This window comes from Convolutriloba macropyga, chromosome 6 (assembly GCF_964194025.1).
Source record: "Convolutriloba macropyga chromosome 6, txConMacr16.3, whole genome shotgun sequence".
Classification (NCBI taxonomy): Eukaryota; Metazoa; Xenacoelomorpha; order Acoela; family Convolutidae; genus Convolutriloba; species Convolutriloba macropyga.
Genome location: NC_134473.1, coordinates 67,278,634 through 67,303,055, shown reverse-complemented (window position 1 = coordinate 67,303,055; position 24,422 = coordinate 67,278,634). Strand labels below are relative to the sequence as shown.

At 36.3% G+C, this 24,422-nt stretch overlaps 1 protein-coding gene across 1 annotated transcript in view; it reads left to right on the top strand.

Annotated features, from left to right (window-relative positions):
• Window positions 1–23,427, top strand: part of LOC142340541 (serine/threonine-protein kinase NLK2-like) — a 41,305-nt gene extending 17,878 nt beyond the window's left edge. Inside the window, exons 5-8 of the mRNA XM_075391162.1 lie at window positions 12,175–12,572; window positions 17,012–17,160; window positions 17,825–17,973; window positions 20,531–23,427. Coding sequence (XP_075247277.1) covers window positions 12,175–12,572; window positions 17,012–17,160; window positions 17,825–17,973; window positions 20,531–20,673 — 839 coding nt within the window. The 3' untranslated portion in view covers window positions 20,674–23,427. The remainder of the gene's footprint in view (window positions 1–12,174; window positions 12,573–17,011; window positions 17,161–17,824; window positions 17,974–20,530) is intronic.
• The last annotated feature ends 995 nt before the right edge of the window (window positions 23,428–24,422 follow it).

The window sequence follows — 24,422 nt, the reverse complement described above, 5'->3', positions numbered from 1 at the left end:
TGCAACGTATATCCACAACACTTCATATTATTCATCAATAGGGTGCTCACCGACATCAATTTTTCACGGCAGAGAACCAATTAAACCACTTGACGTACGATTCAATAAATCTATCAAAACTTTAGATCTGAAATCAGATTTTGTCACTGAGATACAGGACGCAATGCAAAAATTATTTTCTGAAACGAAAATCAACCTAATTCACAGGTATCATCAATATCGCAGATACTTTGATGAGAAAGCAGCAGCGCAACCGCTAAAATTATTTTCATTTTGCCTAATTCTAAACCCAAAACTTATGAACCAAAATGATTTTGGAAACAAATCAATGAATGTTTGGATACCCCTTTATAGAGTTGAAAAAGTTTTAACACATTCCAATTATCTAATTCGGAAAGTTGGAACGAATTACACGCAATGTTTACACAGAATTCGACTAAGACCATATGAGCCTCTTGAATCTCCTGTTGATTTACAACAAATTGACCCAAAGCTGTTTGTGCCAGAGCCAGCGTTAGGAAAATATAGACAGGAACCAGAGTTATTTGATGAACAAATACCAAACCTCTTAGATCAAACGTTTGCAGTGGATGCACCAGAACAGGAAGAGCAGGAGGATGATCAACCAGTTTCAACTACACTTAGCTACGAGATAGCAAGACCACCAGGACCACCTGATCAAGCACCAGGAGCAATAGCAATACCGCTTCCTGTACACCCACTTCCACCGCATTTAATTGAACCAGAAAATCGTGAAATCCTTGTTGAACGTCAGGTTGCTCCACAGGATGAAAACATAGAACCTCAGGAACAAGTGAATGTAGAAGGTGCACAAGGAAATGACGAAAGGGAAGCGCAAAATATAAACCTCGATCAGGAAAACGACCATTTAAGACTTCTACATGAGGAGGATTTTCCTTTCGCTAATTTCCCAGAACCATTTGAGATGGATGCAAACACAACAGCGCAATCGAACCAGAGGATTTCACCGAGAGTTAATTTACCAGTAACAACCAGAACTCAGGAAAAACAAAACAAAGGTCAAGTTACACCACTTGAGACACCGATATTAGCCAGAAACACAAAGAAGCGAGTTCAGTTTCTCCGAGATGTTGACAATCATGAAAAATCAGTGAAACCAAAAAACAGAAGTTTCAGAACGGTTGAAGTCCCTATGCTCGAAGAAAACTTCACAATACCAGGAGCCAGATTAACAAACACTGAAAAACGTAAAAACATCATAAAATCTTGTCGAGAAAGCACAGAGAGGTTAGCATATAATAGGGGCCCATCTCGAGCAAGATGTAGCAGAATGATAATATCTCACCCAAACAGAATTCTCATTATGATACTCATAGTATACACACAAGTCCACACCAAGCAGATAAGCAAGGCCAAGACACTAGAACACGTTAACAATGAAAAGTTATTATATTGCAAAAAATTATAGTAAAAAAAAACAGAAAATAACCCACCCAGTGGTCACCAACGGAGTTGGCACTGTCCCTCGATTTACATATTTCAAAAGGAGAATACAGATATTTCAGTTGCTTCAAGCATAGTTTTATGAACTCAGGTTCAAGCATCTTTTCACCACACCTTCTGCGAATAACCTGACAAGGTGATTTTGTCAATTTTCCACCTTAAAACAAGAGTAATGAAACTCATTGTACAAGTTGTTAACCAGAAAGTCACCAAAAACTACCTGATTTTTTTCCAGTAAGAAGGTAGTAAATGCTTGAAAACAAGCATTGCCCAAAATCCTCAGACCTTGGCAAAAGTTTTTCAGGTTTCCCGAGCTCAGTAGATCCCAATACAAAATCTACGGGATCCCTTTCGAAATCAATCCCAAGCTCAGAACATAATTTCCTTTTCACTCCTTCTCTTATTCCATCGATAAAAAAGCGATCATTTTTATGATCTTGCTTATAACAGTAGGGACAGGAGCGACAAAACCTAAACACACAAAACACAATCAGTTTTGATGAAAACAGTTAAAGCACAAACACAAAAAACTTACTCGTCAACTACACGTGTGAGACCTCCTAAGTAACTTGGCATCCGAAAGCCAGCATTCATCAAGGCTTTTCTCAAATAACGTTTTCCCCGTCTATGACGATCAAATTTATAGTGGACTTTGTCAAGTTCACGCTGCACCTGCTCCATCGTAGGCACAACTCCACCAGAAAATAACAAGTCCTTTCCATCAAATTTGAATTCGGAAAACCGTTTAATAAATAACTCTCGTTCATCGTCGAGAAAGTCAATGTTTTTGTCCCAATCATGATGATTATTGAAGGCAATTATTGCCGCCATCAACTTAGGCTCCATTGTATCTTAAAAAAATTCTTACTTAGTATGAGCGTTCACCAAGATTCTTAGAAAAACAAAACGCAGAAAGTAAAGAAGTCAAATTAAGTAGTTGTCAAAGGTAGTTGAGTCTAAGTAGAGTCTTGAGTTTATTCTTCAAGCAATGAGTTTGTAAACTCCATAACAGAAGGAGAAGAGAGAGCACTTGCAACAGCAAAGGAAATGACAGCCAGCGCTATCATTAGCCAATCAACCTCTGATCCCTCTGAGGAAGCACAGGAGAAGGGAGACGACTCACTCCACACTTTGTTGCCTCCAACGACAACAAAACTGCCATTTTGGCAACAGTTCACGATGTGGCCACGCCACTCAATTTGCTGACAGCCGAAGCTGACAGCGAACAAAAGAAAGCAAAGTACAACTTTCAACATTTCAACTGAAAACAGCCTTCAGCTAACTTACCTGCAAAACAGACTTAGTTTACTTGAACCTTTCTCAGCAAAAGAGAAAAGTGATGAAAATTAAATCTAAAACAAATCAGAAGGTTAAATAGTTCAAAAATCCATTAATGTTTAGATGAGGCTTGCATCAACCTTGAATATCCTACTAACGAGTATTTTATCAATCAAAGCAGACGACCCGAAGAAAACTTACGACGACGTATTACAAAAAGGAATCTTATTTAATGAAGAATCAAAAATATTATTGGCAGAAAAATTTGTCCCAGTCCAGTTTTTGGTTCCTTTCCCAAAGTACAACTTCAGCGTGAAGCCAGAACTGAAAGCACTTTTACGAAACTTGAATGAGAAATGGAATCTACCATCAGCATCTTGCCCACTGGATTTTTCAACAAACTTTCAGGCCAATACCTCGTCTTTTAATGTAGATTGGCTACTAAGAAAAGTCGAAAATGAAGTAAAAAAATCACAAACAGACGTTGATCTTATTAGAAATGAAACAGCTACATTCCTTAAAAATGAAGACAAACGACCATCAAGAAAAAGAAGGGGAGCCCACGTAGGAGCCCTTGCAATGGCTGGAATTGGGCTCTTTGGATCAGGGATGATGGTCGGAGGATCAGCCAATTGTGGACTGACAGGTATCTTTGGTTCATGCCAAGATCAGGCAAAAGAAAATGCAGCAAACATTGAACATTTGGGCACAGTTACTACAATTCTAGTCGACCACGTATCGAAAATGAAAACAGACAACGACGCAAAATTCTTCATTGTAAGCAATAAATTAGCGGAAATAGAGGAAGCACGAAAACAGATGACAGAAACTTTAAATAAGAACTGGCAAGTTGTACAAGAACAATTGAAGGCCATTGAAAATAATTTTCATATATTGAGAGATTGCACCCAATTGTTGTTTTCAAATCAACAACTGAATTTCAATTTTGACACCACAGCATCACTTCTGTCACTGTTGTACGCTGATGTTAAAAGCTATAGAGCCGCGGTGTACACTTATCGAACAAACATCCTAAATTCGATCTCAACTTTACTTGAACAGCATCTTCCAATGTCGATCGTACCAAAAGCTTCTTTAATGGCTATTTTACAGTCTGTCGCCGACGAGTTAATTCTTTCTGGAAGCAGACTATCTTTAGCCATACCTCCAAATTCCGACATACTCTCCTATTATGACTCCAAACTTCTGCGTGATGTTATTACAGTCAAAGAAGGGTTGCTGTTAACCCTTGCGATTCCGTTAGCTTCACGACAGACAGTTTTTACTACTTATAGCGCAAAAGTTATTCCAATGCCTCAGGACGAACCGAGAATGTCAATTAAATGGGTTATTGAGGACCCATATCTTGCTATCTCGGAGGATCAAATGGAGTCAATGACACTGTCGCAAGTCCAATTTGATAGTTGCTTAGGCTCATCGCGGTATCGCATTTGCCAGGAGCCTTTGGCATCTCAAGCAAATCATCCCTCATGCCTAGCAACGCTATTTTTGAGCTCACCACTGAAAGCTGCCGAAACATGTGACACGGAAGTTCATTACCTACCGACTCAAGTACAGGCAGACAATCTTGGATACGGCATATGGCTCATTACCTCAGCGACAGATGCGTACGAAATGAGAGAATACAGTCTCGCCTCGAAGCACAAGTCATGGAATCGTCTAATTCCAGGTTGTAAGATCTGTATTATGACAGTGGATTGTGACTTTCAAGTAATAATAGGCGACAATATAAAAATTCGATCAGACTTGGAAAGCTGTGACAAGATTACAGCTAAGTTTATAGATGTTCAACTACCAGACCCGCTTGCACATCTGATGGCATCCATTCCAGACGTTGAACAGCTACCATATTTCGAGTCACGCACCGTAGCAGGCGTAGACTTACTCAGAAAAGTTAGAGCAGAATTATTGTTCAGCCCAAAAGTAAAAAATAGTGAAGACCTAGTCACCGTTGCAAAACCTTTCACTTCTGATATGCTTATGTTAAAGCCCACATTAAAATCTCACTTGAGCGAATATGTTCCCATAAAGATATCCTTGTCCTTGACTGTCATTGTGTTCATTCTCAACCTGGCCTTACATGTGCTGTTCATCTGGTTCTATCATAAATTTAAATTTGTTCGTAAATACTTGCCTAAGTTCTTGACTGCTGATCAACAAATTGAAGTGGTTCATAAACCTATCGCCATCATTTACAGTAATGACCCAAATGAGATAGAAGCAGTACATAATATACTGAAAGAGAACAATCATGTTTTTTCATGCGCTTTTAACCGATTAAAAGAGTTGAAAAGTCTTGACGAGGACGAACTAGGACCAAGCTCAAATAAGTCTATGACCAGATCCCAAAAAAGTCTATACCCCAGTGCACCAAATGTCACTGCAGAGTCTATTAACAATCTTGATCGATCATATTCTGTTCAAACTGTTAATCATCCGATAAACCCCTATTCAACCGGTGCAGTTTAAAATTTGTAAAATACTCTTGCAGTACAATATACCGCAGAAACGATGGACTAACAATTGGCAATCAATTGACAAATCAGGTGGAACCAACTATGATACGATCAACTTTCTATGGCCGTAGGAACAGCATCATCAATAAATTCTCAATTATTTATTCTTGGACTTGAATATTCAAATTTGGATCTCGGATACAATATTTTTTACTCGGAATTCTATTCGCCCTTTTGGCTCTTCTTTTCTATTTCGACTGATAACAACTGGACTGGAACAAAGTGGCAAAACTCGTAAAGAAAACTCAATTTTGACCGTCAAAGAAAAATTGTAGTAAGAAAACTTTTGTGCCCGGAAGTTTCCTGAAGTGGGGGAGTGTGACGGTCCTTAAAATTTCGAATCAATTAAACTGATTTAAACATGTACACATTATCAGATAGAATATTCTAGATTGATGCAAGCTGTAACTAATATTTGCTTAGTAAATAGAGAGAGCTAATTTGGTAGTAGCAGAAAGTTAACTATTTTGAAACCTCAAATTTTGCTAATTTTGAGAGAATATACTTACTCAATAAGAATATATAGAAGTTGTCGATCCACAGCATCAGAAGACAAACCGCTCAGCTGAAAACCTAAATAATCAAAACCCATTTTGGAAATTGTGCATGCACACACGCAAACAACTTGATTAGTACATTCATGCAGTAAATCTAACTACCTCGTGCAACAAGAAGATAAGAATTCAGCACACCACATTTGGCGAATTGGGTAATTGAAAGCCGATTTCAAAGGTTGTGCTATTATTCCAACCTCCGCCACAAATTGTGGTTTATGTTGTTGGTTTTCATGATTCGAGGTGTTTTTATTTGGTTTGCTTTCCGCAAGAATTTCCTGTTTTTCGTCTGTTTGAAGATTCAAGGTGGCAAGCCAATGTCTTGCAGTTGCTTAAATGAGTTCACATTTTCGAAGGTACGATTTGGCCGCAGAAATTACAAGACTTATAATACCAGGCTGCTCGTTTTCTGTTTAAAGTATACGGACAATTTAATTCACATTTTAGAACGAGGTAGGCGAAAAGTGAATTGTAATAGGTGGCTGTCTAATACCGGAGGGTGGTCAAAAAGTGCAGTTTGGTCCATTAAGTTGTGGGACCTGAACAAAGAAATCTACATGATTTTTCCTTTTTCGGACAATATAAATCTAGTTTCACCTGTCAGTAAAATAATTGAGACCAAGTCGAGGAAATATTTGAACCAGCTGCGTGATTTGTGGAGTTATTTCAACTTAGAGGCATTTGAAACATGTCAGCAATTCAAATACATTGCGATAGGTTTTTATGCCTTGTTTGAGCTTTCACACTATAACAACCTACTTTTATACTGTTGCCTTCAATTATGTATGCCTCTTTTTTTGAAAATTGAGTGAAGCAAATTTTATAAGTTGTTTTTCATGATTTTCTTCGATTGACTCCAGGGAATGCTTCAATGTTAACGCAATTTGATTGAACTTAAATCGCGTCAAGAAAATTTCCAAGAAGTCAAAGCAAACCCAGAAAGCTGAGTTGGTACCAAAAGCGACTGAAAAGTGCCAGCGAATACTTCGAGAGCGTGACCTTGAGTTTTTTTATTCCATTTCAAATGATCTCATAATCAATGAGATAATGATGACAAAGTTTTTAGCCCGGGTTTGAAACAAGAACTATGGCAAGACAAAATATCATTTTTAACTAGCAATTAAGATTTTTCTCATCTATGTGCTCCATTTCATATTCTTTGCTTTTTATTTTGTTATTGTTTGAAACGTTTTTCTTTGTGCCGTTGTTCATTTGAGCTGCATTCTTGTCGAAAATTTCATCTATGAATTTTTTAGTGGTCTTTTATTTGTTTGCGGTACATGGCATATGCCACTGTTAAAGTCAACTTTTAAGTCAAGTAAAGTTAGACATTAAATTAAATTTATCGAAAGTCAAGAAAGTTCTGGCAATATGGCTTGATTGGACATTGTGAATTTGCTTCATATTTCGTTAAAAGTGCAAATAACCGAGCAAAAATGTCCACCTTTTATCTTTTGGGGGACTTTTGCATTTTATCTTTGGCAATTATTGGAGACTTTTGTTCTTTGGATTTTTTTTGTGCTAGTTTGTGTCTCAACAATTGGGGTTTTTGCATGAGCTTTTTTGACTTTTACCCTGAAGATTGCTGGCGACGTCATATTTTTAACGAAAAGCAGTTGAGAAATTGAAATCAGCTATTTTTCCATCATAAACAGACTAACGTCAGAAGAATTGCTCCCGAACGACAGGTAATTTAGTCAAGAGATTTGAAATTTTTATGGGTACAAAAAATCGGACCCAACAGGCGGTTTATCCGGTAACCTCCTGATTACCAGTCGACCATCTTTCTAACGGCGCTATAACCTGGTAAAAACCATCATCTCTCACAATCGCTTTTACCTTATCAACAAACTTGGATTGAGACCAATTAAACTCTCCCAAAAATCAAGAAGTCAAACATGAAAAAGTAACTTGAAAGCGAAAAATGTTTTTGAAGAAAAGCGCAGAAACGGTCAAGCAAAATTTTTGCTTAAAAAGGCACACACGTTTACAATAATTGCTTCAAGTTTCGTTCGAGAGCAATTAAAAAGTTTGATGGCATTTCATTTGTTGATGGCTGTTTTTCATTGATGGAGTTTTCACCAGCTGCAATCCAAGTAAAAATGTGATGATAGTTTAAGAGAAATTCTCTTTTTTTAACACTATCATCACGTTTTGAATAGAGGCTAAATTGCTAAGAAATAAGTTCAGGAATAAAATGAAAAGTTGATTGAGTTTGAGCAAACTTTCTTTTAAAAAAAAATCCTGATACTTGAGTAGAATCAACAATAAGCATGTAAAATTTTTTGTAGTTGATTTGCCATCCGCCTTTTTTTGCAATTGTGGTTTTTTTACTGTGAATCGGTGAGATGTTATTGCTCCTATTTTTTCTTAAGTGTCAGCTCACATAGTTATTCCCAAAAAGTAGCTATATCAAGAACTTGTTTTGTTTTTGAAAGGAAAAGGTTGTGCAGATTTAGTTTTTCAGCTATATCTTTATGCGTTAGACTTCATTCTGCTAATCAGTGACTCATCAATATCCCTCCAAATAGGTTATTGAGCGCTCTATACTGCCTTTGCTTGATTGTCGTGTACTTACTGTAAATTTCTACCGCATTTGTTAAGCTGTACGCGTTTAAATGTCCCGCTGATTAAATCTATGGACTGATTTAATAGTGAACAAGAAAGTACTATTAGCGGATGACTAGTACTAGATAGTATTTCTAGTTTTATTGTGATGGATGTTTTTGATAGTGTGTAGCTGGGCTTTGCTCGAGGTTATCTGCAGGGATTTTTTTTCCACTTGGCTGATATTTCCCCCCATTTTTCAATTTTCCCTTTTTATAGTTATTTTCCCGTAAAAAATGATAGGCAAAAAAGTACAAAAAACGTCTAATTTTGCGGTTGTCTCGCTATGTGAATATTGCTCACAAAAATGACGTCATAAAGGAGTATAAGTGTATTCCCGTGTGCTGTTAGGTGCCTAGTTGCCTCAGTTGATAATCATAATAGTTCAACAGGATATTGATAAATTTAACTTATCAAGTATGAGTGTGAATAAATTCCCGTCCCATTTTTAACTTTTATCTCCTACAATATGTTGTTTGCTTTAGTAATTTGTTCACACTATGTAATTTAAGGAAGTAATATTGCTGGCGATAGCACGTGTATCCCCGTGCGGGTCTCACGTGAGTGGGAAGTAAGCGTGAAATAATTCTTTGAGACCTGAGTGGGCTATTAATGATGAGACATTCGCGCATAGCTTGTTAAGGAAAGATATAAATCCATTTATTTGTTTTCGGACATTACCCAAATTTTACAGAGGGTTAATAAGTCAATGTACATCTGGAAAGTGTAAATGAGACGTGATGGATTATTGGATGAATCACTGATGTTTTTTTATTCCGTCAAAAATGAATGCGCGCTCTAATCAGGTTTTTAAGGGATATGAAAAGTCGGTGAATTTTCTTGAAAGATCACTCTTTTCGAACGTTTTGAATTTAGAGAGTTTAGAGTTCTTTCCTTTTGCCCGAAATTATAGTATTCTAGAATAGAAAGTTATGCACATTTCAATGGTGTGTATATAACCTAAAAACTAGTCGGACTTCCTACGAGGCTATGGAAAATCCAATGTTAGTACAAAAAACGCATTAGTTTGTGCACTCATGGTCATCAATACAAAGCTCTTGTTCACGGGGCGAAGGGAACCTTTTCATGTGTAAACCGTTTTCAGGTGAAGGTTATTTCGATGTTTCCGGTTTACAAATGAAGGTTTTCATAAGTTATATGGACAATTTAATTCATCAATTTAATCATTCATTTTTTCATCAATAATATAAGGAAACTTAGAAATATAAGGATACTTAGGATCAGACAGTACAAAAGTAACATTTTATTTGTAAATGTTTTAACTTCCGCTGAAACGTAAAAGTAATGCAAAATTGATTCACTGTGGGTGGGCTAAGAACTACAATAGTACGTCAAAACCTTAACATGAGATGTCTAAAAAAATCTAAATCACGCAGAATTAAATTGTCTATATATTTTTTTAGACATCTCATGTTAAGGTTTTGACGTACTATTGTAGTTTTTAGCCCACCAACAGTGAACCAATTTTGCATTACTTTTACGTTTTAGCGGAAGTTAAAACATTTAAAAATAAAATGTTACTTCTGTACTGTTTGGTCTTAAGTATCCTTATAAGTTTCCTTATATTATTGATGAAAAATGAATGATTAAATCGGATGCTTATAAAGTTTGTGATTTGATTTCTCTTTGTAAATGTTTGTCGAAGTTTTTCTCAGACCTTAATGAGTATTTATTTGCGTTCATAAGCTATCAAGGTATTTATTTTGTCATGATTCCGAAATACTTCTGTTAAGGCTCACGATAATCAGCGATTTCGTTTGAGTTTGTACAATTTGTAACTAATTAATGACAATTATATTACTCTAGAGTAAACTGAAACCAAGTCATGCCTGAATGTGAAGTTTCTCACGCCACTGTAGGGCGAACTGAAAGTTAGTTCCGTACAAGGCCTATACGTGAGATTTCACTCCATAATCACAATCACAAGTTTTAATGCTACGGCTGTGGGCTTTGTTAGTTAATTGGTTAATAACACACTGATAACATAAAGAGGTTAGGTTGATAAGTTATTCGAAGAATGGAGGTGGCTTAAGACAACAGAAATGATGTTTTGAAAGGGTTCTTCTGTAAGTGAACGCGTGCGCATGCTGACGACACGTTATAAAGTGCTCCTACTGTCGCATTCATTGTATGAGCTTGTAAACATATCAATGGAATTCCTGTGGTCGTAGAGGGCGTTTATTCATGAAATTGTATCACTACTACTATTTATGGAATGACATCCTAAATAACCTACATTTTCAATGCATGATGAGACAATAGACTACCGACTTTACCCTCGCGCCTGTAGATTCCTCAAATAACCCCCTCTACCCCCCTTCCTCAATTCAACCAAAAATGACGCACCAATAAGGATTTGCAACCTTCTGGTTAACCATTTTTTGGCGCCTAATTTCATATTTAGATATACAACTAGTATTTCCCTCGGCAAAAAATGCCGGGATCTAAATTACATTTACCCTATGAAAAGTAAAAGAGTCAACTATTACTAGACACGATAAATGGTAATTTTAAATTTACCATTTCCAGTTGTTTGATTATTATTTCCCCTAGTGATATGCCCGGAGCGGGGGTTTGTTTTTGATCGAAACAACATACAGGAAGTACATTCTTAGACCATTCATGACTTTGTTCACGTTTTAAGTTTGTTCACGTGGTATGAGTATACTAACCAGTGCTAACTGGCTAGGGTGAACAGAAAAATATAAACGCATGCACAGATTGCTGTGCTGTTAAAAAGTTCAGCTTTGGAAAAAAAGATATCATGCGGAAATGAACAAATTGTGTTGAAGCATTGACTGTTTTTTTGAAAAAAAAAATTGAGAGAGACAATTAAGAATATAGTTGACTATTGTTGAATTAGAAATTTGAATATTTATTACCAGAAAAAATAGTTTTCTTGTATTACAAAAGAAATTTTCGTCTTTTTGAGCGCTGTCTTGGTTGTGATTATTTTGTTAACTGTGGAACCATATTGTTGCTTGCTTTTTGAATCAGAAATTTCGCCACAAAAATTTGAATACTTTAATACCGAAAAAAATAGTTCCGTTTTCCTTCATTGCGAAGAAATTTTCGGCTTATAGAACGCTTTCCTCATTGCGATATTTCGTTAATGGTGGAACTAGGAAAAAAGAAAAAGAGGAAAGAATGGAATACGAATTGTAGTCTAACAGTAGTGTTTGTTTGAATTTCGTTGCTGGTAGGCAGTAGTTAGTTTGTAGATAGGAGCTTGCTATGAGCGGAGAGAGGCTGAAATGAAATTAAGGTGACAAAAAGGGAAAGGAACTCGAGTTCGATGACCAAAAGGTCTCATTCGCATGTACTTGTTAATCTATCTTTCCCACAACCACCTCCAACACAGTGACTAATACTAAAAAGGCAAAATGGAATTTTGAGTAAATTGTTGTGTGCTTGTTTCTTAAACTCTCATAGAATTCCATGTTTTTAGAGCTGATGTTTTTATTGTTCCATGTTTTTAATTTAAAAAAGCGAGGCTTTGAACTATGAAAATTTTTATTTTGCCCCGAGAAATAAAAATTTGGTAACTTGAAAAATTGTGAAATACCTTTTTAAAAAAAGTAGGATTCTAATTTTAACCCTGTATGCATATTATTGGTATGACTAGGTTGAGTTAAACAAGTTTCCTTTTGTCTAATGGTGGTTAATAAATTTAAAATTTTGTCTTGTTCTAGGATTAAAATACATCCATTCATCTGGCGTGATCCACAGAGACATCAAGCCAGGCAACCTTCTTGTGAATTCGAACTGCTGCCTCAAAATCTGCGACTTCGGCCTAGCCAGAAAGATTGATCCCAATTCACGTAGAAACATGACGTTAGAAGTCGTGACGCAATACTACCGAGCACCCGAGTTGCTAATGGGGGCCACGTCCTACACCTCCGCCATCGACACCTGGTCAGTGGGGTGTATTTTCGCAGAGTTGCTCAGTCGGCGCATCCTCTTCCAAGCTTCCAGTCCTGTAGTCCAGCTCGACCTTATCATTGACCTGCTGGGCACGCCTCCGGACACTGAGCTGAAGAGCGCATGCGAGCCTGCCAGAAGACACGTGCTATCACAACCTAGAAAAGTGGTTAGTCATCTAAATTTTGGACTTTATTTCTGTAAACTCGCTTCTTCAGCACATCATCATTGGTTAAGAGGTAGAGTTGAAAGAAAGAATTTATCTTATAAAATGGTTACTATAGAATTGTCGTACTCGTATCCATGTCAGTGACAGTTACAAACTTCCAGCATTAAATCAGAAAGTAGCTGCAATTCATATCTATGAGAGCCCAAATGGGTCAGAGCCTTGATTTCACTCTTTTAAAAATTGTTTAAAGAAGTTTTCTTTCGTAGAAAGCCTGGTCACGGTTTTTGAGATCGCTGTGGTATGACTCTCCTAGCTCTAAATTCTTTAGTAGGGGTCGATTCTTCCTATAGATTTTCGGAATACCATTGTTAAAATGTTAGACTACTGTATAAGAATCCCTTCAGTGGACATGAAACATTTCCGTTTTCACATCACTTTGTAATCTTTTGAGTCATAGTGATTCTTACGGTTTATTTCACTGCCATTTCTTCTGAAATTTGTTCGAAAATTTGAGATTTTCAAATAGCCAAACATTTCCAAGGTCGTAGTCTAAGTTTTATTCAGCAGAAGAAACATCAGATCTATCAGCATGTGCTAGTGGCCTTGAAGTCAAGATCATCATTTGGTATTCCGTTAGAAGATTTTAAAAAATGGGGAAGAAATAATTGAATTTTGTTCTGCGCGTGAAAATTTTATTTTCGGTCTTGCAACGGCATACATTTAGTGTTTAGGTTTATTATCAGATCCTATAAACTCATTATGCTTTTAACCTAAATCGAACATTCATATCGAGAAGGCTGCTAGTAAATTACCAATTTCAAAGACTGATTTCATCAATTTTGAGCTTTTTGTTTTAATTTCCTCCTGAGCAATCACCGAAGATTCAATTAATGTAAAGCTAAAGAAATATATTTTGTGGAGATAATGCGCCTTTATGCGGGTCAGTTTACAACTTAAGGAAATTTGCCACCCGTAAGATTGTCAAAAATGAGTCAAAGTGGCGTTTCGTAACCATAGCATTAATTTGAACCGTATGGGTTTGGGCACCGTTTCGACTAGGTCAGAACTGTTTCAGCAGGCACCCAAACCACAAAGTGCCCAAATTGACCGGCTTTTTCTGTACTACGTGTAAGTTACTTGAAAGCATACCGTTTTATTAACAATTGATTGAAATCAACTTTTCGTGGCATTTCAAGGTCTCTATTTTTTCAGATCTTTCTTTATCAATTATCTAAGAGAAATTTGCAAATTAGAGAACAAAGGGTTCAATTATTTAGAAATTTATTTTGCTATTTTGTACAATTTTTGCACAAGTTTAGTAGCACTGCTTTTATGATGCAATCAAATGCTTGGGCGGTTTCCAGCCCAGCTAGGAATCATTGTTTGATTAAAAAATATCAGATAAATAATTTTCTCGATTTTTCTTAGCTAAATTTTAGGAGAAAAATTATGAGAAAATTGATTCCAGGAGGCTTCGGCTTAATATTGCTTGTTAGCTTTAAGTCGCAAGTTTTCCTGCATTGAAATTTCTCATTATCAGTTGCACTGCACGCGTATTTAGTTGGAAAGATTTTTGCTACTTTTGTTTTCTTGTGAAAATCTGCAAAGCGGTTGCGCTATGTAAACCATCCATCGAAAAATATCGGTTGAGAAAGTTTCTCGAAATTAGATTGAGCAAAAATAAATTTGACAACGATATAAATAGCAACTGTGTGTGATATTGCTTTGAATTCTCAGTTTCCCTAAATAGTTTTATACTTTTACTAAGAGGAATTGCAGACCATGGTGTAATGGTTGGCTGAACTTAATATCAAGTCAAGTTTGTGACTCCAGTTTACCCTTCTCATAGAATTTACTTGGATCGCTTGCTATAGTCGTTTTAGGTCACACACACGAGTCTGAGCATGAACATGATGTTTTCTCAATGTCTGAGGCAAGTCCTCTGATAATATTGTGACCCAATTCTTATTTCAGTCTATTCTTGCAAGTCCTAGTTTAATCCTAAAAGTACACACGTTGTATCTTGTATAAATGAGCGAATCTATGCTTTTTGTTACTTAAAACTATCCCGAATGGTCCTTCTTAATAAATTAAAACTCGAAGAACTGCTCAGCTAGCTTCGAGGTTTGGGTAAACTTCTGGAAATTTATGTTCCGAAAAGTTCTGCCGACGATAATTTGAAAGAACCTTGGCTTAAACGGCTTGAACAGATTGCTTTTAAAACGTGAACAAAATAGAACAGTTTAAGCTAACTTCGAACCTCGGCTTTAGCAAGTATGAACTTATAAAAGATAAGTGATTAACTTTGCCGAAAATGACCAAATACCGAACTGAAACCACCAGAATTACCAACATAGTTTTACATAGTTTAAGTTCTGAACGTGTCGTATATAACAAGCTAGCTGTGTGTAGTTATAACATGATACAATAGACTACAAAACAGAGATCAACGAACGACCATACTTGGCTGTTTAGATAATTCAAAGCCACTGAAAATGAAAATAGTTGAAAGGAACAGGTTGAATATAGCAGCTATTAAATGTGTAATTGTTAAAAGAAGAGCAAAGCCTGTTTCAAGTTTGCCTTATTTGACCGATTAAACTGTCCGTGGTCGGTCGGCGCTATGTCTTAAGTTGTGGTTTTGAATCGAGACCTATTTTGAATAAAATCCAGATAGTATTGAGCGACTTAGAAAGAGAACTATTAGTCATAGAATGTCTAGAACCGCAAATGTTCAACTTCTTAGGAAGTTATTCGGGTGACAGGAATTGCTCAGTTGCGCTGAATTCTGATATTTAAAGCAGAGATCTATTGCAAGCTTTGCAATTATTGGAAAACGCCATTTCCTGGAAATTTGAAACTCCTAAAACAGTTGCAGAAAATTTGATCAAATTCAGTTCGAGGGTGTATTGAATAGGAAAATATGGAAAATTTCAGTTCAAATCTGCATTTTTGTGGTGCTTGAAAGGGTTTGCGTATATAGCAAGGACTTGGTTACATGCGTCAAAACCGCAAAGAATGCCCCTACCCCGTCGAGTTGTTTGGTTGCTGTTCTGGGTATAATTCTTAATTGAAAGTCTGGTATCTGTCTGGAAATATTGGTGGTCGCTTTTTACCTGCCTAGTGAAATATGAAATTGCGGTTCGAAACAAATTGCGCAGCGTACTGAAATCTGGACCAATAGTTTTTGATGCATTTTGGGATCTATTTTGTTTTGGCCCTGTGTGCCGTTTGCGAACTCACCCTAACCACACCCCCCCCCCCCCCCCCAGTTGGAAGCAATTGTTAGTACGTTTCAGCGAAAAAAGTAGCAGCTATTGTGCTGAAACAGATCCAAACTTTGAGGTAGTTCGTTTTGTTTTTATTGGAGGTTGAAAGGTTTAATAATACCTTTGGTTTCTTTGCATTTTGTTTGTTTTGGCTTAAAGTGAAAACGATGAGGTTGATGTTGTTCATACGCTCTGTCGCAAGAAACGTCGTTGTCATGTATTTCGCAAGAAGTGTTTTTGTCATATATTTCAGCTTGGTATGATTTTCAGACAGTTATCAAGTTGAATTCACATTGTTGCAAAATATGTAAGGTTTAGATTGGCGGTTGTTAGAAACAGTTAAGAAAATTTTTATCTATTCAATTTTGTCCAAGTTATATTGATGCCCCGAACCTTCGAATTATGTGTTATTATATACCACGTTACTGCGTAAAAGTAGCACGTGCAACTGGGGTGAGGGGAAGGGGTGTAAGTTATATGCCCACTAAGCTGGGGGTCCGAAACAGAATAGATCCAAACATCTCTATTCTCAAAAGCGGCGTCGAATTCTATCAAAACCATAAAAGGCATTATAGAATGAAAGGAATGCAAATCTCAGTTGTGAAGATATGTTGGGTTGCATTGTTGTTATTGTGATCTAGACACGTGCGTGGGCGTTCGAGGCGTCTGTAATTTGTTGGTTCCGACCTAATTGTTCAGAACCAGGGGGCAATAATAAAGACCCTATTATTAGGACCTATTGTCTAACTGGGTATGTAAGGGCGCATCAGTGCGTTTGTTGAAAACCTGGATGTTAAAATGATGTTAAATTTTGAATGTGATTACATGTGATGAAAATTTGGGGTCTTTTCTATCATCTTCACCTCCCGATTATGTATGTTTATAATGATAGGTGTTGCGATGCTTAAATGACCACTAAGCTGGGGGGGGGGGGGGGGGGGGGGCTATAATGGGAAAAACACGAAACTTGCTCATCGGCATTTACTGTTATTGCTATTCCAAAAACCCTGTCAACGAATGTGAAATCAAGTAGCCTTTCTGAGTTCAATTAAAGACAAAGATTATGAAAAAAAGATTTATGTTCTTAGAAGGGAATTTTACTAAATGATGAAATAATTTGGTCTTGAAAAATTGTTTTTTTTTTGCGTGATAGATGAATTTTTGTTTCAGCCACAACTGAACTCGCTGTACAGACTGAACAGCTCAGCACCTCCACATGCAATCCACTTGCTCAGCCAGTTCCTCACCTGGAGTCCAGACAAACGCATCTCAATACAGGCCGCACTCGAACACCGGTTCCTAGACGAGGGCAGGCTAAGGTCACAGTCTCTTTCACTCTCTTTCCTAACATATCATCTACATTGCTGCTAGCATCTTTCAACCCCAGTAGCACAAGCTCCCCCCCCCCCCCCCCCCGCTCCCACTCCATTCACACGTCACTTGTATGACCACGATGAGAAAATACTGTTTTTTGTTAAGTCCGTGTTCTAATGTGGGCTGTCATTTAATGTGTGCCCAAAATAATGCCGGACAACGAGTTTCTTATAAAAAAACCGTTTGCATTTTTTTAAATTGATTCAGTTCTAAATTCTCGATAAATTGTTGCCAAAAAATATGGGTCATCTTTGCTGGAGAAAATGTCCGTTCTTTTTGTATGTTCTTCCAAAAGAAGTCTGGTGAGAAACTGCAAAATGAGGGATAAATATACAGTTGACGCACCAAGCTATATACAAATGAAGGGCGTTAGCAAACAATCATAGCTTGATTTCTTCGGTATTTTACGCAGTTGCCCGCCCTTCTTAAGGGCATAATATCTAACAAATAACGTGCTGCTTCTACCCACAGTAATGATGGGCCACATAATTTGCAACTCTGGTGTTGATTAACACCTTGGGGATGGATCCGGGGGCACAAGAGATCAGTCAACTTTTCTAGATTTAACTTGGATATTCCTGCATGCTAATGTGTTTGTGGATGTTACAGGTATCACACGTGTATGTGCCAGTGTTGCTACAACAATTCCAGGGATGGAAGCAGGGTCTACTGCAGTGACTTGGACCCTATCTGCGAGGTCCCATTTGACGCTTCATACGAAGACCACCTACGCATGCGAAGCATACAAGACGTCAAATGTTAGTATAAAATGCATTTTAAAAAAAAAATTGATTGAAGACGCTTTCCTCACGTCTCCACCCCCCCCCCCCCTCCCGGTTAAGCTGTAACCATACGCCACTGGTTTTCACAACCTTTTAATTGCTTCTGTTAATCATTATCAGTTCCAAAGGACATTCGTTTGTTCACATGCGTAAGAATTTGTGCACGCAGTCTTCTGCAAAAAATTTTATGGGGAGCTGATTTTGGCATTGGAATTCATTTTGAAGTGTTCAGCTCCTGTTTTGACGTTGTGACGTCATAGCAGTGAAACTTCATTCTTGACATAAAACGACAAGCTTCGCTGTTCAATTTACAGCACACTTTGTCAAACGTTTTTAAAAAATAGAATGAGGCTTAAGAGGTCGAATTATTTTATAGCATGAATTTTAGAGGCTGTTTTGCGATAAATGACAATGTTTTCTATTTTGACAGTTTTTATTCTTGTGTTCCTATTTGCTTGGTTGTTCTATATGGCTGTCATATTAAAAACTGTAACATTTATGATTAGAAAATTATGGAAAAACATCACGGAAGCCGGGGAAGTACCTGACAGTATTCATATTTGCAGTTGAAATACGATAGAGTTTGTTCTGAAGATATCAACACAACAGTGGGCTTTTACTTCATGTGGAGTTTTGATAATTTATACCTTAGCAATGTTGTGTATCAGAAAACAAATAATGGTGCTTTCTTATTTTAGAGGCACGTTTTTCTACTATCGCTCATTGTTGTTACAATATATATAGATAGATAGACTAATAGCCATAATACGTAGGAATGGAACTACGAAAAGAGCACACGCCTAAAATGAGAGGAAAAAAGTATGAATCATGCCATAACGGAAAGGTAACACATGCAATATGGTAGTGGTAAAATTTTCAGCTAACGCGTTTCTACTAAAATTTATAAAGCGGCTTCCCAATTTGTTAGCGGAAAACAGGGACTGTTACATGCACTTTGTGCGTATGTTTTTCCATTGTTTGTGTTCACGAAAATAGTCAACAAACTACTTTGAAATAGTTTGTTGAACTAGGAAAACATTATGGGAATGTTGTTTTTATAAAGTTCAAGCTTTCAACTATTTAGTTATGCCTAAATTAGCCGTTTTTTCATGAAAGCATATGTGGAAGGAATCCATGTACTGAATTGAATGGTGAACTTAAAATCCTTAAAAAATAGAACTTATTTTGAGTGAACTCAAATCACGACTTAATTGATTATTGAGCTGCATTAAACATCCATTGATGAAAAGTAAGGCTCACATCCTTTTTAGATTTTTTAGTTCATGCAAATTTTTGCAAAAGATTGAGTGCACGATTTGTTCAAAACAAGGTAAACAAGTCCGAAAAAAGGAATAAAAGAAGTGATCTAAAAAACTTAAAGTTAAATGCTAAACATTAATAAAAAGCATCACTCTTAATGTTTCGTACTGATTTTATGCTGTAATGAATTCTAAATTAAATAATAAAAAATAATTTTTTGCCGCTCAAATTTCTTGAGTTGAAAGTAAAATCACGAAAATTAGTCATAGAGCTAGCTCATTATTGTATGACTTGAGTTTTTGCATAATTTATCACGACAATGAAAAACATAATGAGATTTGGATAGTTTATGTGCATTATTGAAAAGAGTATAGTCTTGTCAAGGTGCGGTCTTTCTCATAAACAACTTGCACTAAAGACTAGGGATGAATAATAAACAGGCATTGTTGATTGATTGTTTTTTGTATGTTGTGCTATTTAGGTAGAGTGATACATATTCGAGAAATAAATGAGTAATAACAGCCAGCTGTTTTTGTTGATCTGATTTTGAGTTAAAAGCTCTCTTATGCACAGCCTTAAATTGCTTTTAATAGTCCATTAAGAGCTGATTGTGTTGGCGACTAAGTAAATGCTTATTTTTAAAACCAAAAAGTTTATGATTTAGAATGGTATTTGTGGTTTGCTTCTTAAACTGACGCGTGTCATTTGTGTCAAATTATTAAAAGTGTGGTGCTGAAATAGTAAAAAACATGATCTGCGTATCGAAAGTGTAAAAATATTGAACAGCGACAAAAGGTTTTTCTACGAAAAAATTTTTCAATCTAGATTGTTCCGGCTCAAAGGGATAGTTTGTACAAACTTGGTACTGATAGTTGCTTAGTAACATTTGAGGTGCTATATGCCGTCGCTCGGGCATCAATTTTTTTTTGCCGTCGCTTAATTTTTGTCAATGATGAAAAAATAAACGTTTCGCAGCTAGAATAAAAATCGAGAAAAATTAATTAACAGGTTGATTTCGAGGAATAATTGGAATAAATACTCGCCAACATAAAACTATGCTGCTAATTGCTGTTCATTTCGAAGTAATGGGTTTCTGTTTTGGGGGCGTTAGTTCTGTTTTTCGAATTTATTGTTTTGTTGATTGTTTCATCCTTGGCAATTAACTGTAATAAATTATTAACAGAAAAAAGTGTTAGAAGTGTTGAGTGATGTTTACCTCCAATCATAGACAATTTGCTATTTTTGAAACTAAATGTTTGTTTGTTTGTTGCAGACATGATCCACAGCTACATCATGGACCATCAGCAAAACAACAAAGTACCTCTTTGTATCAACCCTTCATCATCAGCCTACAAGTCATTTGCCAACTCTACTGTCGCCCAGCCCTCCGAGCTTCACTCGCCCGCAGGCTGGTAGCCCCGACGCACCCAACACGAACGTTGACATCTAATTCGAAACAAGCGCAGAACCCTGTTTTTGTCTCTAAATGAAAGCTATTATCATTCCTAATTACCTTCTCCGGCCTTCGTTTCTGGGCTGCTTACTTATTCGCGGTTTATCTGAAAATTGAAGTAACGGGTTCAAAACTGAAAAGGGTAGTCGATGTTCTAGTTGGTGTGTTAGTGGGTTCGAAACGCCACATCCAAAATGCAATTTTATCATAGACTATTTCTGGCGTCATAGTTTTATTGTTCCAGTTTTCGTCTTACTTTTTGCGAACGTTTATTTGTTTTCTTGCAACTCGTCCTTTTGGTTTATTTTGTTTTATATTGGACAGCACGCTTTCGGATGATTACGTTTGACGTTGCAGCTTGTCGACAATCAATTTTGCGCTCTTTTATTCGACATTTCTCTTCAGTACTGGGTGATTGATTGAACGGTTCGTTGTGATTGATGTTCGTTTAAAAAATGGACATTTTTTTGTGGACCAAATCCTGCAAAATGTGCAATTTGAAGGTGCTTTTGGCGGCAAACTAATTCGATCAATGTTTGAAGGAAAAGAACCCAATCATTACGTTCAGAAAGCTAATTTACAAAACCTAAATAGAATGCTGGAAATGTGAAGTTCTTCTTTTCATTGCTAAACGAGCGACGTGAATGAATTGCCATGAAAATTAGAATATATTAAAAATATTTGAGAAATGTGAAAAACTGACGCGAAGTAAAAAGATTTCAGCCGGCTGTTGACCGAAAAACGTAGTTTGAAAAAAGTGAAACTGAAAAACTGAATGTTGTTCAAGCGTAACGTTTCAATGGTGCTATTTAACACATCCTTTGCAGTAATAACCAAAAAGTGATTAAAAACCCTCCAACCCTCTGTAAGTAGTTAATTAATTAACTCACCTGTGAAAGCCCTTCACATTAATTAGCTGTCCTGTAATCTTTAGTATTCACCCTTCCTTAATATATAGACCCACCCTATCAATATATTCTAGCTGTACACGCTTTTTATTATAGCTATGTCACTCTAAAAAATTCTCCCAATTATTTTCTGGCTTGCTTTAAGCAATTTTTAGGTCATGTGTTATTTTCAAAGTACGCAAATATTAAAGCATAGTATTCATGACATCCATATAAGAATAAAGATATACATCAGGTTAAAAGTCATTTCTTTCTGGAATTGAGAGTGGCCAATATTTGCGTATTTTGAAAAAACTGAAGCACTATTTGAAAAATATTTGACGTGTTTGTGCTAGAAATACTATTTGTGCTGTTATCGTGATTGTGTCGATTTGTCCTTAAAGTAATTAAAACGGTAAAAATTCACGCAATTTCAAGTCGAGGCTCAAAATTTAGGTTGAAGATCTAGCAAGGTTCCACGTTGAAAGTAAGCAAGATAACCCGTGGGCCAGTTTTGATGAAAAATGTTTTGAACTGATGTGCTGTTTTGTATTGGTTTATAGTTGTGCTGTTTTATAGTAGTTTACTTTTCTACCGACAAACTTGTTTCAGACTGAACTAAAAAAAACCAGGGGTAGCTACTTTACTAGTTAACCAGTGCTAATTGATTAGTAATAGTAATCCGTCCAACCTTATACAAACAGTTATACCAACAAAACAGTTATTATGGTGCGGTTAATTTTAGCATACTTGCATTTTAGATGTAGACCTTTTTTAGGAGAATTTACACTCGATGTAAATTTAACCTGTCCGTATGTTTTAATGTAATTAGTTTTGTTTCAAACTATTAAAAAAAACTGGCAATATTTCGACTCTGTGCTTTTGACTTGTTCTTGAAGTGTATGTCACTAGTATACAAAGCTATTCACCATGTAATAACTTTTCAATATGCCTCAAAAATCAGTGCTTTAATTTTGAAACCATCATTTTGTTTCAATTTTTCTGGCGCAGTTAAATTTTTCAACCTTATCAGATTTATAAATCACGCACACAAAACGCATTGGGGTTATTAATTTAGCTTAGATTTTTTTGTTTGTCTTGTTTTGAAAGTTGTGCGATTTTAGCCATCACATTTTACACTTTAAACTTTCATTGCAGTAACACGCTTTTGAAAGCCTAACCAAATCAACCTTCGTGCTAATATTTGACCTTTCGACCTTTGAAACTCATTCGAAATGGGACAGTTTCGAATTAAACGCCCTAATCCTCCCCTTAATCCCCTTCACTTTTCATTTTTGCCATTCCACCAAAAACAATTTTAAGCTCGGCTATATTCACTTTTCTGCTTAACAGGAAGTTGTTTATCCAGCCACTAATCGGTTAATTAAGTGATGTTTTAAATATCATGATTACTGTCGTTTTTAAAAGTCTTCTTTTAAATTATACTCTTCCTCCTTTTTGCGCACTTTTGATTGCTAACTCATCACGTGATCAAATCTGTGACGTCATTTTTCCTTCCTTTTGCTCCGTTTATCTTTGACGAACTTATTCACACGCAAACAAACCCGCAAAACTGATCATATTAATAATGATGCTAAACTCCGCTTTGATTACTAAGCAGTTTAATTGTTATTATTAATCAGTATTGTAACCTAGTGCTATGCACCTTTGACCCGCAATTGACCAGTCCACAAATCGGATATGGTTCTATTCAACCGTGCGCTGTGAGTGAGTGAATAATTGAAACGTTTCTTCTCTTTATTGCCTGTTGTATCAACAGTTATTATATTTTATGCCGCCAGCAAAAATTAATTTTTAAGTGACAGTGAACACATTTTTTCCGGTCACCAAAGAATAGTAGTAAAGAGAGAATATAGTAAATGATATAATGAAACAATAGAAAAGCAGCTATAAGCTTAATTTCCTGGTTGAGATGGCCGAGAGCTCTTAGTAATACGGAAACGATAAATCGAAGAAGGTCAACACGCTGAATCAACCAAACAGTCTAAAATTTTGATGCAAAGGACTGATTTTTCCTGTTATGGCATTGCTGAGTATTTAAAAAGACAATGAAATTCTCTCAGAACATTGGCCGCCCTATATTTGGTTTTTGGAAATTCAAGTTTGGAAATTCATCAGGCTTCCAGATCTAGCAGAAAATTATCTAGCAGAATTGAATTCCGGTTTCTCCGCTCCAAACCAAAATACTTGTATGGTTTTTTGAAAGACTTCAAAAAAGGTTACACTCTGAAAAATACTTTGATAGCGAGATTGATCAAAATTGTTTAAAAATTTTCACAACTTCATCATTCGCATTAAATTTACCGTTTAATAAAACTCTACTTCTAAAAACATGTGTTGTTGTACTGGCACAAATGTTGCTATTTTTTCAAATGTAAGCCGTTTTCACCAAAAATGGAACGAAATAAGCTCTTTAGTCGACTTTTTTTGAAGTTGCCAGATTGTCACAACTAAAAACTGCTAACACTATCTTCGTTAACTCCAATGAAGGCAAGTTTTATTGGTACAAAATAACAGAAATGCTTTTCTTCATGTCATCTTATGAGTCGTGAGTTGCCTTCCAAATTCTGATATCGCAACCTTCAATTAATATCTGAGCGCTGTAAGCGAGAAATATACTGTCCCAAAAACAACGCGGCAAAACAAGTATATTTCATTGGTTTTGATGATATAACAAAGTTTTTTTTTCCTATTTAACTAAGTTGAAATATCCTATTTAAGAAGTGAAAAATAAGCCTCATATTCCCTGACAGCATTAGAAATTATGGGAAGGTTGTTCGTACACTTGTTGCATAGGAAAAAGA